This window comes from Parasteatoda tepidariorum, chromosome X1 (assembly GCF_043381705.1).
Source record: "Parasteatoda tepidariorum isolate YZ-2023 chromosome X1, CAS_Ptep_4.0, whole genome shotgun sequence".
Classification (NCBI taxonomy): Eukaryota; Metazoa; Arthropoda; class Arachnida; order Araneae; family Theridiidae; genus Parasteatoda; species Parasteatoda tepidariorum.
The window spans coordinates 18,591,051-18,614,992 of record NC_092214.1 but is presented as its reverse complement, the minus strand read 5'-3'; the positions used below and the strand labels follow the sequence as shown (position 1 = coordinate 18,614,992).

Sequence of the window (23,942 nt, the reverse complement as noted above, 5' to 3'; positions counted from 1 at the left end):
GTTCTTTTTTTTTCCTCTCATCTCCCTTTTAAACATCTCTCCCGCTCTCTTCTGTCTTCTTCATTATCAGGAACTTTTATCAGTCAGTTCTTTGCTTTTCATCCATAATCGGTTTCATATCTCTTCATTTAGAAGTTTAGTATGGGACGAGTGAAAGAATTTAGATCTATTTGCGGTATGGAAGAGTTAGGAGCAATTCGCCAACTCGCAAAAGCTGTTGTAGCTGAATTTTTAGGTACCGCAATTTTGGTACTTGTAGGTTGTGGTTCGTGTATTGGAGGCTGGGGAGAAAGTCCCACTATTATCCAAATAGCTATAGCCTTTGGAATTACAGTAGCCACAGTGGCCCAATGTATTGGAGGAATTAGTGGCTGTCACATTAATCCAGCTGTCACTTGTGGCATGATGGTCACTGGAAAATGCTCATTTTTGCGAGCCGGACTTTATATTGTTGCTCAATGTTGCGGAGCAATAGCAGGAGCTTCTATTTTGAAAGCTGTAACCCCCCAAGCGCAGGTTGGGGCTCTTGGATCTACTTTAATTAATCCAGAGATAACAGCGTTTCAAGGACTTGCTGTAGAATTCTGTATCACTTTTGTTCTCGTATTTACTGTCTTCGCTGCCTGTGATGATCATCGATTAGACGTACAGGGTTCGATTCCCCTCGCTATTGGGCTATCCATCACGGCTTGTCACTGCTTTGCTGTAAGTATTAAGCTTTATTTATTTTTTTTAAAAATTGAATATTATAGTTAAAGAACAAAATTTCCGTATATTTAAGGAAATAAACTCAAATATAATTAGAATCTAAAAGTTGTAAACAAATAGAGGCTGTTAAGGAGGCAAAAAGAAGTTGTAGAGGAGGAAAAACAACTAGAGGTTTTAAACCAATACATAAAAGTTTTACTTTTTAAAGCTTTTGTAAGAAATAATTCACTGTTATAAAAAGTATATTTAATGTGGTTGAATATAAATAGATTATGAAAAGGGCATATTGAAATTAAAAGTAGTACAAGAAATCAGATGCAGCTATTTCTAATTAATACTAATGTTTATTACCAGCTAAAGTTCAAAACAATAATGAATTTAAAAAATATTATATAAAAGTTCATTATTCACTTGACTTTATTTTAAACCATTTGTATATCAAATTTAAAAAGTTTATTTTCTTTATGTGAATTTTCAGTTAAGTAATGTAATACGTATTATAATATATACTAAAAAGGAATTATTTAGCTTCAAACACATATTAAAATTGTAGCAATAAAAATATTAATTTAAATATAGCATTAAATTAGCGACCAGTGAAATAAAAACTCTCAAAGACATTCCTATTAAGAGAATTTCTTTTTAAAACTTTAAAAAAAAATTTTTTTTTGGAAACTTCGCTACTTTTTAGATGAATGAAGTTAAAATACAAAAAAAGCCTTTTTGGTTAACTTTTTTTAGAACTATCAAAACAAAACCTTCTGGTTAGCTGGAAAAATCCCTTTTCATCAAACTGAATGTAAAACTTACAGTATCCAGATCATAATCATTAGTCAGAAAAAAATATGAATAACCAAAACAATAACAATAATTTAAATAAATTCTTCTTTATTAAATTAAAAATGGTAGCAAAATAATTCTCTCTAAAATTGAGAATTAATTATCTCTAACATTACACCTAATGTAACATTTTTAAGGATTTTAAAATGTTATTCTTCAGGCTAAACTTTAAACATAAACAAAAGTTTAATTCTTCAAATGAAAAAAACATTTAATCTCAAATTTTAAAAAAAAAAAAAAAAGTGCATTTAGTAAGTGTTTTTATGTTTTTCAAAAACAAATATGTCAAAAAATATTTCCATTTTTAAAAGCTATATTACATATTTTTTTTAGTTTGGCAGGTATTTTTAAGACAGATAAATAAATGCAATTTTTATCTTCTTTTATGAATACAAAAATACCACGCTGAGTTATTATCAAGAATTAGCTCATCTTTAGTAAACACTTTACTGATAAAATGGCTTGTAATAGTCTTTAATATTTGCGGAATGTCATACCGAATTTTGAGATGATAAAATTGAACAATAGTATTTTATTTGAAATTGTGAGCATGAGAGATTTATAGAATTATTTATAAACAATACATTTTCATCATTGAGACTACTTCTTTCAACAAGCATTTCACTCTATAGTACTTATTTAATTGTATTTCAGAGAATTTAGAGTAAAAAATAAGTGAAGCCAAATTTACATGATTTATTGTAAAGTCAAAACAGAAAAAAAAAATTAATTTTTTGAATTAATCTAATATTCCAACTTTCTTCGGAGCGCAAATGATTCTAAAAATATAAATATAAACCGTTGTTGAAATTTGACGAATTTTTATGCCAATGAGAACTGATTGGCTTTAAGCATTTATCACTTTTTAAACTATATTTGTACTCAGTTTATTCCATTGAAAACTGGATAAACAGCAAAGCAAACCTAAGAAATATTTTTTTATTTGTTCTAGTTTTTAAAGGAGAAATAACTTGTTGCTTCATAAATTGGTTTAATAAAACGATTGAAATAAATACAGTTTTATTGATTGTAACAAAATAATACATTGCTTTTTATATAGTGACGCAGCGATTTACATAAAATATTACTGTATAATTTCGAAGGGTCATCAAAGTTTAAATAAACAAAAGGGCATACTGCATAAATAATATACAGCTACATAAAATTCTTTCAAAGTATTTATTCAGTAAATAAACATTCAGTTATATCGTTGTAAAAATTAATTTATTTACCTACTTTACTTACTCCAATTTACTGGAAACTTATAAACAAAAGTTTCAAATGAGCTTAAATAAAGCACAATGTTTAGAATTTCTGTTTTAATTTAATTTAAAAATAAAACTGACATACGTTTTAAAACTAAGTACAGCATAGTTAAAATGTCTTATTTCATCCCAAAAATAAGAAATAATATACAGATAAATTAAAAAAAATAAGAATTCTTAATAAGACGCTTCAATTATTGCTCTATATCGTAAAAGATAGTTTCACTTTGAAATACTATAGTTTTAAATCTAAAACAGAAAATCTGGGAAGGGTTTGAGTGTTGGAAATTAGGGACAAAAAACCTTATTGATAAGAACCAAACACAACATTACTCAAATTTTTGGTTCTTGTCATCTTTATTCAACTTAATTTAGCTTTTTATTTATCTCATAAAATAAAATTCTAGGTAAATATCTTAAAGTTTTAAGTCTAAATTTTTTCAACAGTAAATATGCTTAGTTATCATTGCGAATGATTTCCAAATACTCAATAAATTACGAAGCAGTTATCAAAACCGTTATTCTCAACAACAATAGAACATTTAAAACATTTCATGCATAAAATAGTAAAAAAATCTGAAAATTAAAAAAAAAGAAAGAAATTAAGACAACAAATAACATAATAAAAAGTCCTATAATGTAATTTAAATAGTAATTATCTAATGCAACATTGTACAGCAAATTCATGATATATTATTATATAACAGCTAAACATAAATCATCAACAAATACGGAAAAATATTATGTATACCATAATTGAAGGTGAAAATATATTATAGCATCTAATTTTAAATAAATTTCAGTCATTTTTTTAACTAATAAACCAACTTAAATGGTTGTGGCAGCGTAGAAGCAGAACAAAAAGAACGACTTCTAGGAAGAACTGCAAATAATCAAATACAAATAATGCAGGTTCCTTTTTTTTTTTTTTTTTTTTTTTTTTTTTTTTTTTTTTTTTGTAAACCTTATGAATTTACTATTAAGGCATTACTAAGTATACTATAATATTCCGTATCAAATTACGGTATAAAGTACCGGTCCTTTAAGTGCATCATCCATAAGATATCCATTTTTACCATAATTTTTACAGAAATATTTATTTAATTAGAGTAATTCAGCGATTTTACGGTAATTATTACTGTGAAAATTATGGTACAACAGATTTTTGGTTCCGTAACATGTTTCTGTAAAAATAGATTGTACGGTAAATAGTACCGGTAATCTAAGTGCCGGTAATTTTCACCGAAATTTGACCAGGAATTTTTTACAGTGTAGGTAATAGAAATCGGCCTTTCTGTACCTAGTGATTTACGAAATTTTAAATTTATTAAACGAGCAATGAATGCTATACTTGCAAATCAATGCATTTTACAGAATAAAAAAATTAAAACTTAGCAAGGGTGTCATACTTTTTCTATTTTTAAATCCCGTCGAAGCTATTGATATTTTTTTAAATTATTTTCCTTCCATTCGAATGAAAATTACTTTCATTGTCGCTTAAAATATTATCGCCCACACACGAAGATAATAGCTTACATTCAAATAACTGTTTTTATTTTAAATGATGGGAACTTCTTTTGACATGAAGTTCTGACTTTAAAAAAGAGAAGGATTCTAAAATATTTCGATTCATAAAAAGCAATCACTGTATGACATTTAATGATAGACATTATTTGTTCGGTCACGAAATTTGTATTTAATGTTATATAATGATATATCATTGACGTAAAATGCAATTTATTATCTGCATAGAACTAGTTCTTTTTTATTGTTTTAATTCATGTTTTAAATAGTTTTATTGTTTACAAAAACCATTTTATTTCTTCCTGGATTTGTATAGCTTCAATTGTTAAATGAAAAAAAAAATGTTCCGTGCACAAAATTAGATACCTGAACACGTGAAAGCCAACGGAAAGCTCTTTCTAAAAACTAGGAAAATTTGGAATTGTTAAGGAATTCGAAAATATCACTGGTAAAATTTGGAATTTGTAATCAGCTTATAAGGTTTTCAAGCACAAAAAATTGTCGGAAATTTTTCACTTTTGTAATTTATAAAGTAACTAAGGAATAATTTAAAATTTAAAGGACAAATTCATAACCTTGTTTTTAACCATTCAAATAATTCTTTAAAATGGAACAAGAAATTTATTTTAATGTTATTGTTCAGAAATTGGCTGATTTTCTTTCAAATTTGGATTTGACTTTCAGGAATGCATAGTTTGAACTAGTGTTATAATTTGTGTACAATACATTTTAAAATATTTTGATCTTTAATGAATTAAATGATAAAAATAATAGAAAATTATATAAATAATATTTTTGCTTAGAAAATTTTTTGCAAACGTGAGTTCTATAATTGTTCGAAATTTTTATTTATTTATTTAATTCTATTTAGTTATTTATTTTATTTTCTTTATTTTTTGATTCAGTCAAAGATATTACGAAAATCTCAACCTGGAAAATAAAAGATCGAAATTTTGAGGGTCTGTCAAAAAAAAAAAAAAATTGTGTCCACTTAAATTAGTTAACGGTAGCCTTTCGAAACATTGACCTGAGTAGGCAAAAAGGTTTTCTTTCCAAATTAAGATAAATTAGTTTGCATTCATAAACAAAACTTCACATAAATAGCGAATTTACTTATCGAGTATGGAACTATTTATTTAAAAAAATGTTTATGCTAAACCATATTTTAATTTTAGCAAATTAATCAAATAAAATTACTATTTATTAGTAAAATGAGGGAAAATAAAAGATTGGAAAATTCTTTCCAAATAATTTTTTACAGTTACTACACTGTAATAACTTTACACTAAAATTATTCACGTGAAAGTAATTTTTTAAAAGAGTAACACGTATGAAAAAGACAAGCTTTGTGCAGGTTTTCAAAGTTTAACATAATATTTGCATCGAAAAATCGTTTAAATAAAGTAGGTACAGGGATATTAGCATGCAGATGTACTTATTTACGATAAATTCAATAAAATCAAGAGTAAGTTGCTTGAACTTAATGGTTAAGGGATAAAAGTTTTATGCATAAAGAAGTATACGTAAAAAATTATATTTTTAATGCTTGAAACTTTAAAAACTTCTGAACTGTTAATATGATCGACGTGGTTTTGATTTCATTCGATTAAGTACAAAGAAATACACTGGGAACAATACTTTTCTTGTCTTATAGTAATTTAAGAGGTCTTGATAGTTATCTGAACACAACTGTACTATTTATGCACGATATCTTCCATAAATTTTGAACTATTATCGACTTTGTTTTAGCCCTATTCCGTCAAGTATAAAAAAATCCATATAAACTAATTTCTTTCTTGAAATAAGTATTTAAGAAAAGAAAATAGGTATAATAAAAAATTATACATTTTTATACTTTATATTTACTAAACCTCTTTTGATTTCTGAATTATTAGTTCTACAGATTTGACATAGGTGTTATTTGATTTAACATAAAAATAAAAAAATACATAGCAAACTTGCTTGTATAGTAAAGTTTGATTTTCTCTCTCTTGTACTTCTTTTCTTCTCATTACAGTCAAGATCATTTCAAAATAGGAGAAACTTTTCGGCCCTAACTTTTAAAGGTAACTCCAGCTTTCCCCTAATTTTTAATTACTTAGGAACATGTAAGGAAGAATTTAAGAACTCAGAGATAATATATTTTAATTAGAATAGAAGGTTCCCCTATCTACGAAATCAACACCAGAATGAGAGAAAGTTCATCATTTAAAAACCATCTTTTTAAATATAAATTACGAAATGGTCGAAAAAACTACATTATTTTTATTCCATTTTTTTTCTCGAGTTTTTTGATTTAATCTTTAACTTCTTATGGTTTTTTCGACAGCGAATATTTAATTTAAGAAAGACGAAATCATCGAGTAATAGCAAATTTTTATTGTTTAATGCTCTTTCGTTTCTTTGAAATAACATCAATATTTCACGAGTGTTCATTCGTGCTTAAAAGTGTGACAAAAGTGATTAATGACCTATTTTTCGAAATTGCTAGTTTAAATATTAGTTGTACGTGATTTTAAATTGAGAAACACATTGAGAAACAGCATAATTTTCACTTGAAGTGAATAATCAATTCAATGATCAATTGAAATATAGGTATAATTTTTAAATTCCTCTACATGTTTTAAACCAAAATTAAATTATAAAACAAATAACATTGTGAAAAATATCACGCAGTTTACACCTATATCGTAACATTTCTCCTCAGACTTCTCAAAACAGTGAGCTTCGATCACTTTTTTAGTTTTTACATGTTTCATTTAAAAATTAAGAAAACGTATATAATTTAAACATTTTTCTTTAAAAGTTAGCTATTTCTTTAGCAAAAGAAAAAAAAATTAAAAAAGAAGCAGTGTATTAAACAAAAAATTTCTGTAAAAATCATGATTTAACATTTAAACTGTAAATCCCAAAATCCCATATATCATTGTTACTGCATAGAAAAATAATTCATTGAGAAGGCACTTATTAGCTGTTACATCAAGACAAAATTAATTTTTGTTTCTAAATTGTTCTCTTGCTAACTTTAGGAAAACGAAGACAGGCGTTAAAATGAAACAGGTAACGCTTGAAATATTTACGCTTAATAAAATTTAGATCTTACGAATTCCTGAGAGGCAAAACTTATCGATGCTTGAATCATAGAAACGGTTGTCTCTTTGATTTATGAACTTTTCATTGTTATTTGATTTCTATGTTCCAACACATATTAAATCATTTTTAATATCAAAGAATGTTTAATCATGTTTAAATAAGAAAAAATTTTAGGTGCATGGCTTTCAATCAAAAAATTGCCAGTTTTATTGCATTTTTTTTTGAAAGACGTGAAAGCTTGGGGCGGCTCATAAAAATATGCTATAAATAATTGAGACAGGAAATAAATAATTTTTAAAAAATAAAAGTCATAAAAAGTTCAAATTTAATACTTTTTACATTATTTGTCAAATCTGAAATTAACTTGAGATTTATGAAAAAGAATAATACATGCTCTGTTAGAAATTCAAAGTTTGCGGCTGGTTTTTTATATTTTTGATATAATTATATTTAAGTGTTTAATTTACAAAAAAAAGGACTAGAACTGCATTGGTGAAAGATTTTACGCCTTTTTTCTTGGTTGTATGAAATAGGATACTAAAAAAGTTGTAAATGTTCCAAAAGTATTTCGTAATTTTAAACATGTTTGCTTGTTAAATGTTTTAATTTGTGCTCATAAGAACAATTTATTTTCTTTAAACACTTTTTTTATCTTTAAAAGTAGTCAAGACCTTCTTAGGTCATAACTTGGCAAATACTTAAATGCTATAGAAAGAAAGCTACATGAAATATTTCTTATTTATTTGCAATAAACTAAATGCGTTTTTAATGCTTTGTGTCTGAAATAAATATTATGCTAAGATAATTTGACTCTCATTAAACACACAGTTACCTGTAAGAATGAAAAAAATAATAGGCTTAAAGACAAAAAATGTAGCATAGAATAAAATACACAGCGCAAGTCGTAAAAACGAGGAAAGTTTATTGCATGGAATATTACTCTTTGATGCGCTCTTAATTTTCCGCCAAATATTCCTAACCTTGAACTTGAAGATGTTGCTCTCTGTTTTACACCTGCTTTTCAGTTTTTTTTTTCATGCCCGGAAGCTAGTTAACAAACTTAGGCTCCAAAAGTAATCAAAGAGTAGGTTACCTTTGGCGGGGAAAAAAATAAAATTATGAATACGGTTAGGGTTATTCCCCGAGCTCATAATTTAGAAAATGGCGTGATCTTTGGCGAAATGTGAAATGTGTGGTCGTATGCGAAAAAATATAAATAAAACATAGATTCGAAATCAATTTAAATCATGAAAATATACCGCAAAAAATTTCTCCTGCCATTGTACCACCTTTAAATGGAATTAGATCACGCAGACGATTTGTTTGTGGTTATGTAACTTTTGTCTAGCATTTGTGGTTTCTGATATTAATTATAATGAAATAAACACGTATTTATTGTTCCAGACTGGGGTCAATGGATTTCAGAATCACTCGTGATAGTATTTACATAAGTTATAAACTTTTGCGGTTTGTGACAGACACGAAAAAAAAATTATTCTTCACATTTAACTGCAATTATACAATAACATATTATTTCATTCTTTTCTTTTTGCCAGACTTCATTATACTAAAAATTATAAGACTATAATTTCAGGTAATTCCTTTGTAATTTATGTCTTTAACACTATAACTAATCTCTATTTTTTGACGGGTTTGGAGGACAATGAACTTAAGAGATAATAAGATAACTAGTTGCTTGAAAAGATTAAGTATTTTAATAAATACACTGAGTTAAGGGGAAAATGAAAATGTATATAGCTTGTATCTATTTACTAGTTAACATGCTCATGCATTGAGTAACTTTATCTAAGTTTCATACAAAGCATGCCTCCTTTATGGATCGAATTCTAAATGTAATACTAAAGAAATTAAAAATTGTTGACAATTTAAGTTACTTAAAGTTAAACTTAATCATAAGACCACAAGGTTTAGTAACATTGCTCATAAATATAAATTACATTCCGAAAATTATAAGCATTAAAGTGATCTAAACATCAAACTAAATCCTAAAGCCATAGATCTCTAAAAATTCTGAAAAGTTTAGTTTAAAAGTTATTATAATTTCTCGATTTCAAATTATCAATTCAATTATTTCTGAAACAATCTGTAACAAGGAAAAAATAATTTTTAATTTTTTGTTTCAGATTTTTCACAAGAACTACAACTACATTCATTTATTTTTCTATTCATTTATTTAGTCACATTGACTTTTTAAAAAGAAATATTAATAAAACTTCAAAGTAGCAAAATAAATTTTTTTATCGGTGCAAACATTAAATTAGTCTGTATTTCTATAAAAAAATCTCAACTTACTCTATATTTTGCAATAACTATATGTTTAAAATATTGATTTTCCTATAATAATAGTATTCAAAAAAGGATCACAAAAGTAAATAATTAAAAAATATATATAAAAAAAAGATTTAAAACACTTCGATATTTTAGAAAACATTCTGCTTAGAGCTATTAATCAATCTCAATTTTTTAAGCGGAAGATCTTTCTCGATGAAAAGAATAGTATTTATTACAGGTCGTTTAATAAATGGTATTATAAATAATCTTTTATCAAATTTTACCATTAAAAAATTCTATATGACCCGTTCTTCTTTCTTGACAACAATGAATTATGAAAAATAATATTACTTCCAAAAGACCTTAAAGACAATGCGTTGAGTTGAAACGAAAAACAAAACAATATCTGAATGGTTTTCATTCGTGTCTTGAGTCGTTTTAAATTTTAAAAAAAAGAAGTGACGACGCGAATTGCTCATTTTATATTCCGGTGGCATCAGCTCCGAGTTAATCTGCTCGACACGTGATCTTCAATAACAATAGACTGCCAACTATTGACCATGAAAAAAAAAAAACAATTTTGTTGATATTAGTCAGTTTTTCTTAGCTTTGATGGTTTCTTTATTTTTGCCTTATCAAGTTTAGATTTTAGAAGATATAAATTCTGGGATATAGTTTTCTTAAAAAGGTTTCTTTTTCTGCCAATTCTTTTGTTTAAAATTTATTTGTGAAAATGATAATTAATCATGACTCTAAGAGGGGCAATTACAAATGATTTCACTTATTTTTTAAAAAACATTTATTATCTCCTCAAAATAGCTTTTAGTTGTGATCAAAAATGTTCCGCGGTGATGTTTTGGAAGAATATTAAATATCTTGAAATTTTAATTTCAAGCAGATTGTTGGATCCAAGCTGGAGATATTATATTTTCTTAGTTTTATCTGTACCACGATCAAACTTACAACCTAGCAGCTCTTCATCAGACACTATGCGATCAAAGTTAGCGTAAACATGATTCAACTCAACATCTTATTAAGGTGAATTTGCATAACATTATAGATCAAAGTACCTAATTTCTGGTTCAGTTTTGAGTCATTTTTCTGGCACTTTCAGTATATAAAATTTCATGTCTCACGTACCACAAAAGATAAGAATTCAAGAGTTCAGTTTTGAGCCATTTTTCTGACACTTACAGTACATAAAATTTCATGTCTCACGTACCACAAAAGATAAGAAATCAAGAGTTTTCGAAACATGTGCCACCAAAATTTGAAAAGCCACTAAATTCTAATCAAATCTTTTTTTTTCTTTTAAATATGTAAATAAAGGATTATTATATTTTTTAGATAAAAATTCAAAAATACTGTTATAAAAAATTAAGAAAATTAGCTCAATAAGCTTGTACACAAAACCCATAAAGCTTTTGTTATTTGGGTACTGCCAAATTTTGCGTAAATATTAATAACTCCGTCAGGATATTAGAGAGTTTTTGCATTCCATCCCACACATTCAAGTATGTAAATTCTGCGCAAGATATGTAAAGAACTGATCTCTTATAACTGTGTTGAGCTAAATTTCTCTATTAATTGCTTTAGACCTAGTAATTTTGTTCTAATATAGTTAATAAGTTAATTAATTCTAATAGGCGATAAGATAAATTAATTCTTATTATTTAAATAACGTTTTGAGGTGCAAATTTTGTGAACTGCTAAATTGAATATGTTATAAGGTGTTCTCCACTTGCGTTTTTTTTTAATTAAGTTAACTTTTACGAATGTAATTTTTTGACACGTTCTTTAATCAAAAGTTTTGAGATTTCCATTACTATTCTTTACTTCTGTCAGGCAAACCGAACAATATTTTATAGAAACCCCGTAGATTTTCCTTCTTTCATAAGCAACCTCTGAAGTTTCGTACTGCAAACAGCATCTATAAAGTATAATGAAGCCGTGGTGGCTCAGGGGATAGAGAGCTCGCCTCTCAATGAGGTGACGCGGGTACGATCTCAACGATAGCTGATCGATTCGAATTCCGCACCCAGCTCGCACCGACCACAATGCTGATGTACAATATCCTCAAGGGTAGACGCATCATGGGTTAGAGCCCCCTTGCAGTCAGGCTAACCGTGGAAGGTTTCCACGGTCTTCCTTTCATATAATGCAAATACGGGTTAGTTGCATCAAAAAGTCCTCCACGAAGACGAATTTCTCCTAATACTTTATCCAGGAGTTCCCTTGTCTTCTGGATCGGGTTCATAATCACAAAGCTACGGAGTTGAACATAAGTAACCGTAAACCCTAAATTGGGTCAACTGTTCAAAGCCGGTTATTAAATAAAACGCAAAGTAAAATGAATGCGTTATATAGTAAAAATATAAGCAAAATTTTTAATGGTACATAAAGTAAATTTATTGTTATTCAATGATTGTTATTCAAGCAATTTCAGATGAATTGCTTGGAAAACTCCCTTTATCACTTAGCAAATACTTCCATTTTAGATCAATGGGAATAGAAGTACAAAAAAAGATAACAGTTTCCTGTAATATTTTGGTTGATATGAAAGACCTTTTCTTTGTTTTCCTTAACATGTAAATAAATATTTACACCTGCATCATGTACTGGTGAAGACATAAAGAACTAACGCTCTCACGTGAGGAAAATGTCTCATTTAAACAAAATAGAGTAGCTGTTTCGCATTATAGTATAATACTTCGCATATTATGTCCCATAATTGTTGTAGTTTCATTGAAAATATATCTAATATCAGATTTTCTTTGTTCTTTAGAGATTGATGTCGCACTATTTGCTCATCGTATCTTTTTTAAGAATATAATAAGATGTAATGTAGTAAATAAGGAATGTCGTTATTTTAAGAACTACGTCTAAGACTTTTTAAGGGCTTTTTGCTCTTTTGTTTTATGCAAAGGTCGCGTGAATTGTTTTATTATCGTGCAATTTTTTGACCATAGTTATAAGTTTAATAATTTTATAGAAAACTGTAAATAATCTTATGTCAAAAATTAAGCGTCAAAATCACTGCTGGCTGATTAAAAGTCGCAGTTCTTATCACTTCAGCTGATCTCTACAGCCTTATCCAATTTCATTATTCAGTTACAGCCAATGTTATTCAAAAAGGTATAGCTAGTTTAATGAATGTAACTGATATAACTTTGGATGACTAATTACATTTCTTAGAATTTGAAACAAATATTGAAGGCCTGAAAGGCATTGCACAAAATCAATTGAACTAATTAAAATACTGACCCATTATGCATCTTGATTCATTTTAATAGTAAAATAAAATAAAAGGCCATCCTTAATAACTATTGATCTTATGAACGAATTTTCAAGCACTAACATGCTATTATAATGGTTCAAGTAACTTAAATAAGCCATCAATTTAAGCTGGCAATATTTGTGAGTTAAGAAACACAAAATTATACTTTCTATAAATAAACTTATCGTTTTTTCCCCGATATATTTGAATTTTAAACCCCTAGAATAACGGAAAATAGGTCCCAATAATTTAGTCAAAAGCGCAGTAGAAAGTTTGGTTTCTCTAACGTGTGTATGTATTATTATTGCCTTTTTTCGCTTTTTGCATAACTTAAGCGTGTAAATAAAAGAAGAAAATTGTATAAGGTTTGTTTATCGAAACATAATTTCATGCAAAATATAACTTTAAAGGATTATTTATTATGTTTTAATATTCCATTTAATAGTTTATCAAAAAAATTTATTGAAAAGTATACAAATTACTACATCATTTTAAACTGCTTAATTTTAAAGGAAAATAACAAATTTCAACGAAATGAGTCAAATTAAACTACAAGACATTAATATGTATAAGTTTTTATTTCTCTAAAACTATAGATCGATACTGTTAAAACTTTGGATTTTGTCATTTAAAATTACATAGTTAAAAATAATTTAAAAATTTGTATACCTTTCCATTAAAAGTTTTTCGACGTTATTAAATTAAATAATAAAAAATATTGAATAATCTTTAAAAAGTATATTTTACATGAACTCAAAAAGTTTTTGATTTTTTCAATAGTTCCAACATGCGTAAAAAATAATGTTGATAAACTGAGAAAAAAAAAATTTGGCCAAAACTATCAGAATATTTAGCATGTTTTTGATTCTATGGGAACACGAAAAAGCTCGGTAATTTTTACCGAAGCGCTTTGATAATGATTTTACTTAAATTAACAATAAAACGTGGTTTTATAATATGTGATAAAATTTTGTGATTTTATGAAAATACCTCAGAGAATTTATTCGGTGACTAATTGTATGGAATTTCATAAATTACCAGACTACGTATTAAGGGAACTAAACTATTGGTAAACTCTGTGGTAAAAAAGGCTTTTGTTTAATTTCAGCATATTCATAACTATTAAGATTAAACGTCTAATCGTTAGAACACAAGTTATTCAGGTGCTTCAATATTTTCGCATTTAAGTTCTTCATGCAATTTCTCATGGTTTAATAACGCATTCTTCACGAAGTAACAATATTTATTCAGAAAATATGCTTCAGATAGAATTTCTTTTATGTTGACATTAGCACACATGTTCTGGTTTTTCTTCATTTATGTAAAGAGTAAGTGAATTTAAAGAACTATTGTATTCTCAATAACAATAATATGCCATTGTTTTTTATGTACACTTTTACTAATCGGCTTAACTTGTGTCAAATAAGGAAGAATTCAATGAACCTAATATTTTTAAAATAACGCAACAATCACACCGACACTAAAGATAAGCGAAGAAGGAAAGAACTTCCTTTTTTTTTTTTAAGTATAACACTTCATAACAGGCCCCAATGAAGGTTTAAATACAGGATATTCAATCTGAAACAATTTGTTTTCTGCACCCTTAATACAAAGAAGAGGCATTTTTTAGGAAAGCGTTAAAGCACAAATTATAGCTGTTAAGAAAAAACTAATTGTATCGCAGATTGGAGCACTCGCACAGATTAAGTGATCCAATTGTTCCAATTTGAAGAACAAATACTCTTGTTCGAACATCAAGAGCAGTGATCGAACTAAAATAATATTCCTGCAAAAAACACAATTTAAGATTGTGTAAGTGAATGAACTATTGACGTTTTGAAACGAAATATTAAAAAATAACAATAAATAAAGAGACATTTGGTGATTTTAAAAATAAGCAAAAAGAGCTCTTAAAAAATCATTGGAACGAATTTTCATTAAACCACAAAAACATGAACTATATATGTTTCAAATAAAAAGAAATATATTATAATTTAACTCATGTTACAATTTTATTTAATTTTAAATATTTAAATGGCGAATGAAATTATTTCTTTAAAGAAATAAGCATAAAGCTAATTTTTAAACTTAAACGAGTATAGAAAATTATTTTAAACTGCTAAAGCAATTTTCATAATCGATCGTTACTTTAAAAATTCCTGCACTAAGTAACAAGATAGCATTTAAAGTTAACTATTAATAAAAATTACAATATATTACAATGGATGAAAGATGAAAATAATTTTTCTTCGTAAATCATAATTTCGTGTTGTTTGCTTTTAAAATGTTTTGTTTGTACATTTTTGCTTCATCAAAACTTCAACAAAATGGCTTATAACGCTCACAGTAAACTTCTCTTAAATTATTAAAAAACCGTTTAATTTCTCGTAGAGTGTTTATACTTAATTTTTAGAGAATTAACTTATGTTAGTTAGACAGAGTATTGTGTAATGACCGAAATTATAAGGCGATAATAAGAAAAAATTCCATGAAGCCATTGCATTAGTTTCTGACCTGTTTTCCCCAATAGTTATAAAACAGTTTCTGATAGTTTTTTCCCCCACTTAAATATCAATTTGCATTTCTTAATGTCTATACTTTTCAAATTTCACTCTTGAGGGGATTCTAAACTTATATATTAAGTGTAGTTAGGGAAACTCTTTATAGTATATATAGATGTATTTCCAACATTAATACCCTACTAACTCCATTTTAGAAATTCATATGTGATTTATACATGTATTGATGTAAATGAAATGGTGCTGACATTTTTTTCTGTCTAAGTTAATTCAGTTTAAAGGAATTTTTTTAAACTGTTTTTCAACATTCGCTTACAGCAATAAAACCATTGTAATGATATGAGGAAATGAAAAATAAGTAATTTACATTTCACTCATGTTGCTTTATTCACTAATTTAATAAATAATTCTCCTAAATTTAAAAAGTATACTTCTGCTTTCCTTAGAAAGACGTTTAAAAATTTTGCTTTAAATGATTTCTAATTACTTTTCCGTTGCTTGCAGATTCGTTATACTGGCTCCAGCATGAATACAGCCCGCTCATTTGGCCCAGCCATTGTTACGGGACTTTGGGAAAACCATTGGGTAAGTTTAAATTCAATAATTGGAACAATTTAATGTGGCTAGGATTTTACTACGAAAATAAATAGATAACTACAACATAAAGCCAGCTTTATCAAAACAATTTATAATTTGTATTAAAAATAACTTTCAAAGAAAAAAATTACATATAAAATATAACAAGTAAAATAAATAATAAAAGTAAAGATACTATAAACTTAGTTTCATAAATTATTAGAAATAAATAGTGAACAATATAAATTGTGAAAAACAATATAATTTGTGACAGTTATTTTGTTTCGACTTTGATAAAAGTTACCTATATCAAAAAGAGCTTGAAATACATTCATATAAAAATTTCTTTTGGAAATAATTTAATTTTAATAAATTCAGCTTGATTCAATTTCAATGAACAAGTAAGGCGTAGATTTCCACACGGAGAAGGTTATTTCCACAAAACATTAACTACCATTGAAAAAAATAGAAAAGTAATTAAATTAGGAAAAAGAATTTGGAAATTTTAAAATTTAAGCAATGATATTTCAGGTTTTTGAAATTTGGGACCCTGGGCAGGCGTTCCATCAGCCCATGCTATACACAGGCCCTTCATAATATCGCTTAAAATTGCTGAAACCTTAGCGTCCCCTTCAGACAGAAGAGAGACTTAACTTCCTCCATGCTAACCTACGAACTTTTTCAAAGTTCTAAAAGTTCAAGTTTCAAAAATATTTACTAAAAATTAAACATTTTGTAACTAAGTTCAATAAAATGCATTTCAATGCATAAAATGAAGCAAAAATTATTCAAAAGAATCAATTAGTTATTGAATAAATAAAGAAATTCAGGACCTAAAATTCTTCATAGGTAAACACGAAATAAAATCTCTCTTTTCTGTCTAAAGGGGATCCTTAATATAGTATTAAGTTGGACCAATTTATCGTCTTCCTTAAGCTACACGGTTTTTAAAATGTGGGGCCTCAGGCAGTGCTCCATCTGTCCATGCTACAGTCGGGCCCTATATATTTTATTCAAAATTGCTGCAACCTTAATTTCATACTAAGTTAAACCCAATTATCGTATTTTTTCAATTCCTCCGGTTCTTAAATGTAGGACCTAAAAAGGGTGGCCAGTATGCCAATGCTGTAATTATGTTCTACATAATATCTATCGCAATTGCTGCAAGTACTAAGTTGAATGAAATTTTCTGCTTTCTTAAGTTAAAATAAACGGTATTATGGCTCATCTTGGTTCAAAAAAGAGCCTTAATAAGGTTGCAGCAAATTCGCACCATTCAGGGAAAGCATAACTTCTTTGACGTGTAATCTTTGTCCTTAAAGCAATTTAGAACTTATTATGCACAATTAACGATACTTGAATTTGTTATAAAAATCGATTTTCAAAACAAAGCTTGTGAGATTAAACTAATGAAACAACTCTTTCAGGTATACTGGGTTGGACCAATTCTTGGAGGTGTTGTTGCTGGCCTTCTGTACCAACATTTATTCGCTTGCCCGCCACCTGAACAGGATAGCATCGATCGTTTAAAGCTGCAATCATTATTGAAGTTGAGAGAAAAAGAAATAATAACCGATCGCACAACTTGCATTTAGAAGAAAGAGAATATATTATAAGAATTTGCATTTAAAATAACTTTTTTTGTGTTCTACCGTATTTGATCTTTCAGCATGTCTCTTTTTATTATCTGGTGAAAAGATATGTATTATTTTGCATTATTATTTTCTATGGGTGAAATCTTTTCATCAGATCATTCGTATATTTTGCATTTGTTTTTGTGTTAGGTTTCTCCTCTGATTGCTATATTTAATGCAAATTGAAAGGTCTATAGAGACCGTTTTTATGAGACTTAAATTAGATTATTCCGGTAAAAATAATCTTATTGCTTTATTGACTTGGTCAAAATATTTTTATACTTTAAAATTTTAGCTAATTTGGTAACGTGAGGATTGTTTGACGGCACAAAGTTTTTCCAGTTATTAGAGAATTAACCTTATCAAGATTTTTTTTTTACCAGCACACAAATACACACTTCAGACTTGTACTTATCGCTGTACTGAGAAAATTTACATGAAAGACATCAGTTTTCAACACAATAAGCGATAAAACAGGCTTCTATGACGCTCTGTTCAAAACCTCGTCTTATCCTGACAACTCGATAAAATAACCAAAGCTAAAATAGCATTTTATTATGCAAGTAAATATTTTTATGCGCTGCATATTAAACTTAGTTCTCATCCAATCGAAAAATTATTTCTGACATCCATCTACATTTTTTTATGGCCATAAAATTGAAAAAACTAGAATAAAGAATGTTTTTTTCATCCGATATTCAAAGCTATGTTGAACTTAGTTCTACATATTAGTAACAAGATGATATTTTGAAAATTTCGGGGAAACGGAAAAATGAGAATGTTAACAAATGATTTCTCTTATTTTCAACTAACCTTCCCCACTTGCTAAGTCTGACGAAAACTTAATTTCCGAATTTAACTTTTTTAAATATATATATACACATATTTATGTAGATAAAACCAATTAGAATCGTGATATATATTTTTAGAATCCTTGTAAGGATTTAAATAAAGAAAATATATAAACATTAAAAGTTTCAAATTTTATTGATAGGTTTATCAAAATTTTAAAAATCATTATCGAGACAGATCAGAGAAGAAAATTGTAAAAATAATAGTATAATTACATAAAATTATACAAAATTAATATATTTGTTTAGTGGAACGGAAATGTTGCCATATTTCGTTGTCTCAGATGTATCTACTTCTCATGATTTTTATCCATAAAAAAAGCAGTCCATCTGCATTTTATGAAGTTTAATGCTTTGTGACAAACGAATTTTACTAAAAACAAATTTTAATAGTTTAAAAAGAGGAGAAACATAATACATTCAGTTTTATAGATTTAGAAATACTATTCAGACAGCAGGCTAATACTTATTTTTTAACTTTTCATTTTACATGCGTCGTGAATACGTGAAATTTGCCATTTTCTTATTGTAAACTCATTGTGTAAATAAAAAAATCATGAAAAATAGTATCTTGCCTTTAAATTTTCTTATATAATTTTAAAAAAAATACATTTACCCAGGAAGCTCAATTAATATAGTTTGTTAATTAATTATTAAAAATACATTTTTCAGTAAAGAGAAAAAAAATGTTTGATAACTTTTTCAGTTGTCGAAAAAAAAATAGAAATTGACAAATTCTTTATCATGTATGCTACTCAGGGTTTTCCGTAATGACCATCCTTATTATATACCATTAAAAAATGAAGTCATAAAAGCATATTCTGTCGAAGTAAGAAACTGATATGTAAGCGAGGAAAAAACTAAAACGCCCTACCGAATCAACATTCAAACTGGTTTGATTACCGGAGTAAATAGAGAAGAGTTATCAGAAATACTTCTAAGCTTTATCAGAACTGTGTTTGATGTTTTCAGCTCACTTTCCATACTAGTGATTCGGCAGATTTCTATGGCTTTCTTTCCTTTTTTTGTCAGTTAAACATTTATTTGTGATCCATTATGCGTATACTTTTTACTACATCTTGACAAGGGTTTAAAAATTATATATATTATAGTCTGTGATTACGAAATAGCCAAACATTTCTAACAATGCATCCTTAATAACGGTTGCAAGTCAAACCATAATATAGTTCAAATTAAATAATCTTAAACTTGATTATAGTTCAACTGGAACAGAAACATGGTTCGCTTTAAGGGATGGTTTTATTTTCATCAAGGAAGCATCAATGTACAAATTTTTTCGATTTTTTTTATAATTCAACTTAGGATTCAGAATCTATAACAGGAGTCTGATATCAGCACACCTATTATTTAATTGTAATTTTTGTGTAACTTTACAAAAGAATTTCTGCAGAGCTGAAATTTTAAGAGGAAAAAAAAGATACTATCAAGTCTGGCTTGCACGATAAAATTCATAAAAATTAAATAAATGACTCGAAACTTCTTTTCATAGGCAGTCAAAAAAACCATACATAAAGAAATTAAAGCATAAATAGTGTTTTTTTTTAATTTAAAAAGAAAAAAATATGTATTTTGAATTTTTATACAGCAAAAATTACTTTGACAGAAGAATATATATAATTTATATTAAATATTTACTTAATTTTAAGTGATAGTTTAAATTTAAGAAAGATGCGAAGCTCAAAAAAAATTTTTAAATTTATAGTTTTTTTTAGAAGTGGAGCAATCTTGCGCACCAGTTGGAAAAAAATCTGTGAGAAAAACTGATTTAATCTGTCTTAATTAACTTTTCTCTATTATATAACCATTTTATTATCTAGCGAACTTGGAGGATATAATTCAAAATTTCATGCTAACGAAAATTCGGGTTATCTAACATTTTAATCAAAAATTGAATCAAAATAGAAATTCTACTGATGTTTTGTATCATGAAATTACTCCAAATAACTGGTTTTATTTAATCACCACACACTGAAACAATAATAGGTTCTTTCTCAGTTTCTTTTGGTTTTCCTATTTAATGAGATGGCAGCCCATCCTTTTTACACCTCTTCCATATCTACTTGTTAAAAAAAAAAGAGAAATTCAGGGAGGTTCTTTTCAAACATATTAATCCCTTAGTTGGGAAATAATTAATAAAATATCCATATTCAAAATAAAATGATCGATAAAATAATGAATTGGAATTCAAGAAAAATTCTTCACAAATTAAGGAGAAAAATTGATGATGTGTTTTCTCTTTACGTGGCAAAGAGAATTCGTGACATCGAAAAATTCGTATATTCGTGAGATCGAGGTATTTGTAGTCTTTATTTCTGAAAATGAGTGCAATAAAAAATCCTCGATTAATCGAGGATTTTCTCCATCATTAATTTCATTCTTCAAAATAGAATTATGTTTAACAAACCTTATCAGTATGCTAAAGACACACGATTAATGTACTGTGCTATCGAAAAATCCTCGATTAATCAAGGATTTTTTCGATCCTTAATTTCATTCTTCAAAACAGAATTATGTTTAACTAATTTTATCAGTATACTAAAGACACACGATTGATGTACTGTATTAGTGGCGCAAAAATGACTATTAAGCAAATGAGTAGCTTCAATTAAATTGTTTATGATAGGAAGATAGCTGAAATAGTATTAACTAAATGATAATATTAAACGCATAAAAATAGTAAAAACTAAATCTTTAAGATATTTATTTATTAATGTTTCTTTTTTAACTTAGTAATGATCTAATATTATCAAATATTTAACTCTAGGTTTTTTAAAAAAAATTTACATCATGTTAAAGGAAATATAAAATTTGAACAAAATATAAAAATAAATATAAAATTTGAACAAAAAGTTCCCAAAAAATTTTAATTTATAATTTTCACAATTTTTATATCTCAGAAACCATAGCATTAATTCAATTTTGAATGTTGGTGTTAAAATTGTGTAGTTTTAGTTTACAAGATAACTATAAAGTTTAATATTGTGTGATACAAATTTTTCTCTTATTATTAAATTTAATAAGAAAGGAAATAATTATCATAACTAACTTTTTTTACAAAACTTTCTGTGGATGAAGGAGTTTTATCAATTCATGCAAAACGCTTGTGATTCGCTCAAATAGTTTTACAGATATAGGGAGAAAACAAAAGTAAGAATGACATTAAGTGGTATTACTTTTTTTTATTTTCATTTTGTACTTCACTGTAATAATAACGTTATTTTTTTCCCGAACAAGTTGAAATTCACCGACTTGTTAAATAAATGTACCTACTAGGTTTATTAGTTTTAATGTCACCACCGATTCTGCAATTGTTCTCTATACAGTCAGATTTCGAAAAAGTTTTTTTTCTTAAACTAAACGGAATTTAAAGAGAAGAAAAAAAAATTTCCTTTTTTATTTTTAATATGATAAACGAAATATTCTGTTCGAACTTTAAGCAGATGAAAGATCAAAATATGAGAACTATTTTATAAAATTTCCATTCAAAGATATTTAAAATGTTGCTTACGCCTGTTTAAAAAAATATCTGAGTTTATTTATTATATGAGATTCGCGATACGTTCGATTTTAAGAGCAGCATTTTTTGGTATGTTCAAACTTTTGTTGGCAAAATTAGGAATGAATAATTTGAACTAGTAAAAAGAAAATAACCTAAATTTCTAGAATAGAGTTTTTTTTTTAAAAAAAAAGGATTAAAAGAGAAGAAAAGCGTTTGATTTATTTGTAAAACGAAATATAAATATAACCAGGCAAGATAATAATTTTATCATCTTGGTAATAGTGGCGCCATCTTTGAAAGTTTATTTCAAATGTAAGTACCTATTGTATTAATGAGAACATACAAGGTGGCAAGATTTTCATTATCCCATTTTAACGGGTATCTAGAACCGAATAACACTCATTCATGTTCGGCATAATCATAATTAACTCTAGTGCGGAATTTTAATTCAGGGAAAGTGAATACATTTGGGACAGAGAAATATGTTCGAAAATGCAGTGCCTGCTTAGGTGGACATGAATCAATTACAGAAATCAAATGCCGAAAACTATTTCAACTAAATATGATAGTAAAAGAAATTCAAAATTACATTGATATTTATTTTTAATTAATAAATTCATAATTAAAAACGTCCAAGATAACTGTCGAAAATAGATTTATGGAGGTCTACACTAGGAATTGTTCAAAAGAGAGTGTATTCGAGAACTGATTAAGATCATTAACCCCTTGACATACGAAGACGTCATTTGTTTCTTATGTCAAAACAATAACGTGTCTCAGACGTCTTCAACACAGAGATAAGAACTTGCTCCGGACAGCAAATAAATATTTTAAAGTGGTAGTTTATCAATTGTGATTCTTGGTTTAATAAATTCAATTTAGTACATTTTTATCTACCACTATTTCTAAATAATTCGTAGGCTTTAATAATTCACCACTTTATAGTAGTTATGTCATGCTATACCTTTTAAAAAGCAAGCAAACATAGTCAATATTTGCAAAATTTAGTTTGCAGTTATTTACCGTTTTTTTAAAATTATTTTGGCTAGTCCGGAGCAGTTGGCAACTCTGTCAACATTCCGTTGCGAGTTGTTATTTACAGTGCAATCAAATATTATTTCTATATCAAGATATTAAAAATTCAGCATAATTTTTGAGTTTTAAAATGTCAAGGGGTTAAGCAGCTCACTTCGAAACACTTTTCTTCGATTTGATTTTTTCGAACCCGTACGATGGTGACCGGTTTGATAATTCAACTGTAACATTAGGCCAATATCGAAGTAGAAGGGTTGCCAGTCGAAGAAATTTATCTCTTTCGGCAGGTCACGTGTGCTATAATCTTTCTCAGAAAATTAAATCAATTTTTACGCATTTTCTCAACTATGAGTTGGGAAAGAATTTTCAACTGTGACTTTCAAATTAGCTTCCGCTTGCAAAGTTTCGATTTTACCTTCCATAATTGGGTCTGTAATTATTTGAACCCTTTAAATATTTCAAAGAATTAACAACAGTTTTGTAAAAACAATTGTTTTTTAAAATAAAATTGAATAGTTAGTTTGAAATAAAATAATTATTTTAAATAATTTTAGATACAATGACGATGAGTTTTCATTTTTAAGATTCTCTTTATTTAACGTTTTCAGCTACCATAATTACTCATTTTAAATTATGACAAAAGTACTTTTTAACATGTCTTATACAACAATTTGTAATTTTTAAAAAATGTATAATTAATCAAATATTGGCAATTTGTTTAATCCCATAATTCCTTTATAAATGCAAATAGACAATTTAAAATATTTGCACCTCTTACTTAAAATTCGTATTATTTATACAAATTTAC

The 23,942-nt window shown here is 27.3% G+C and overlaps 1 protein-coding gene across 1 annotated transcript; it reads left to right on the top strand.

Moving 5' to 3' along the window:
* LOC107443984 (aquaporin AQPAe.a-like) lies at positions 1–19,145 on the top strand. The gene is made up of 3 exons (XM_016058027.4): positions 1–705; positions 16,023–16,103; positions 17,522–19,145. The coding sequence occupies exons 1-3, from the start codon at positions 142–144 to the stop codon at positions 17,687–17,689; spliced, it is 813 nt and encodes a 270-aa protein (XP_015913513.1). The 5' UTR covers positions 1–141; the 3' UTR covers positions 17,690–19,145.
* Positions 19,146–23,942: the final 4,797 nt, after the last annotated feature.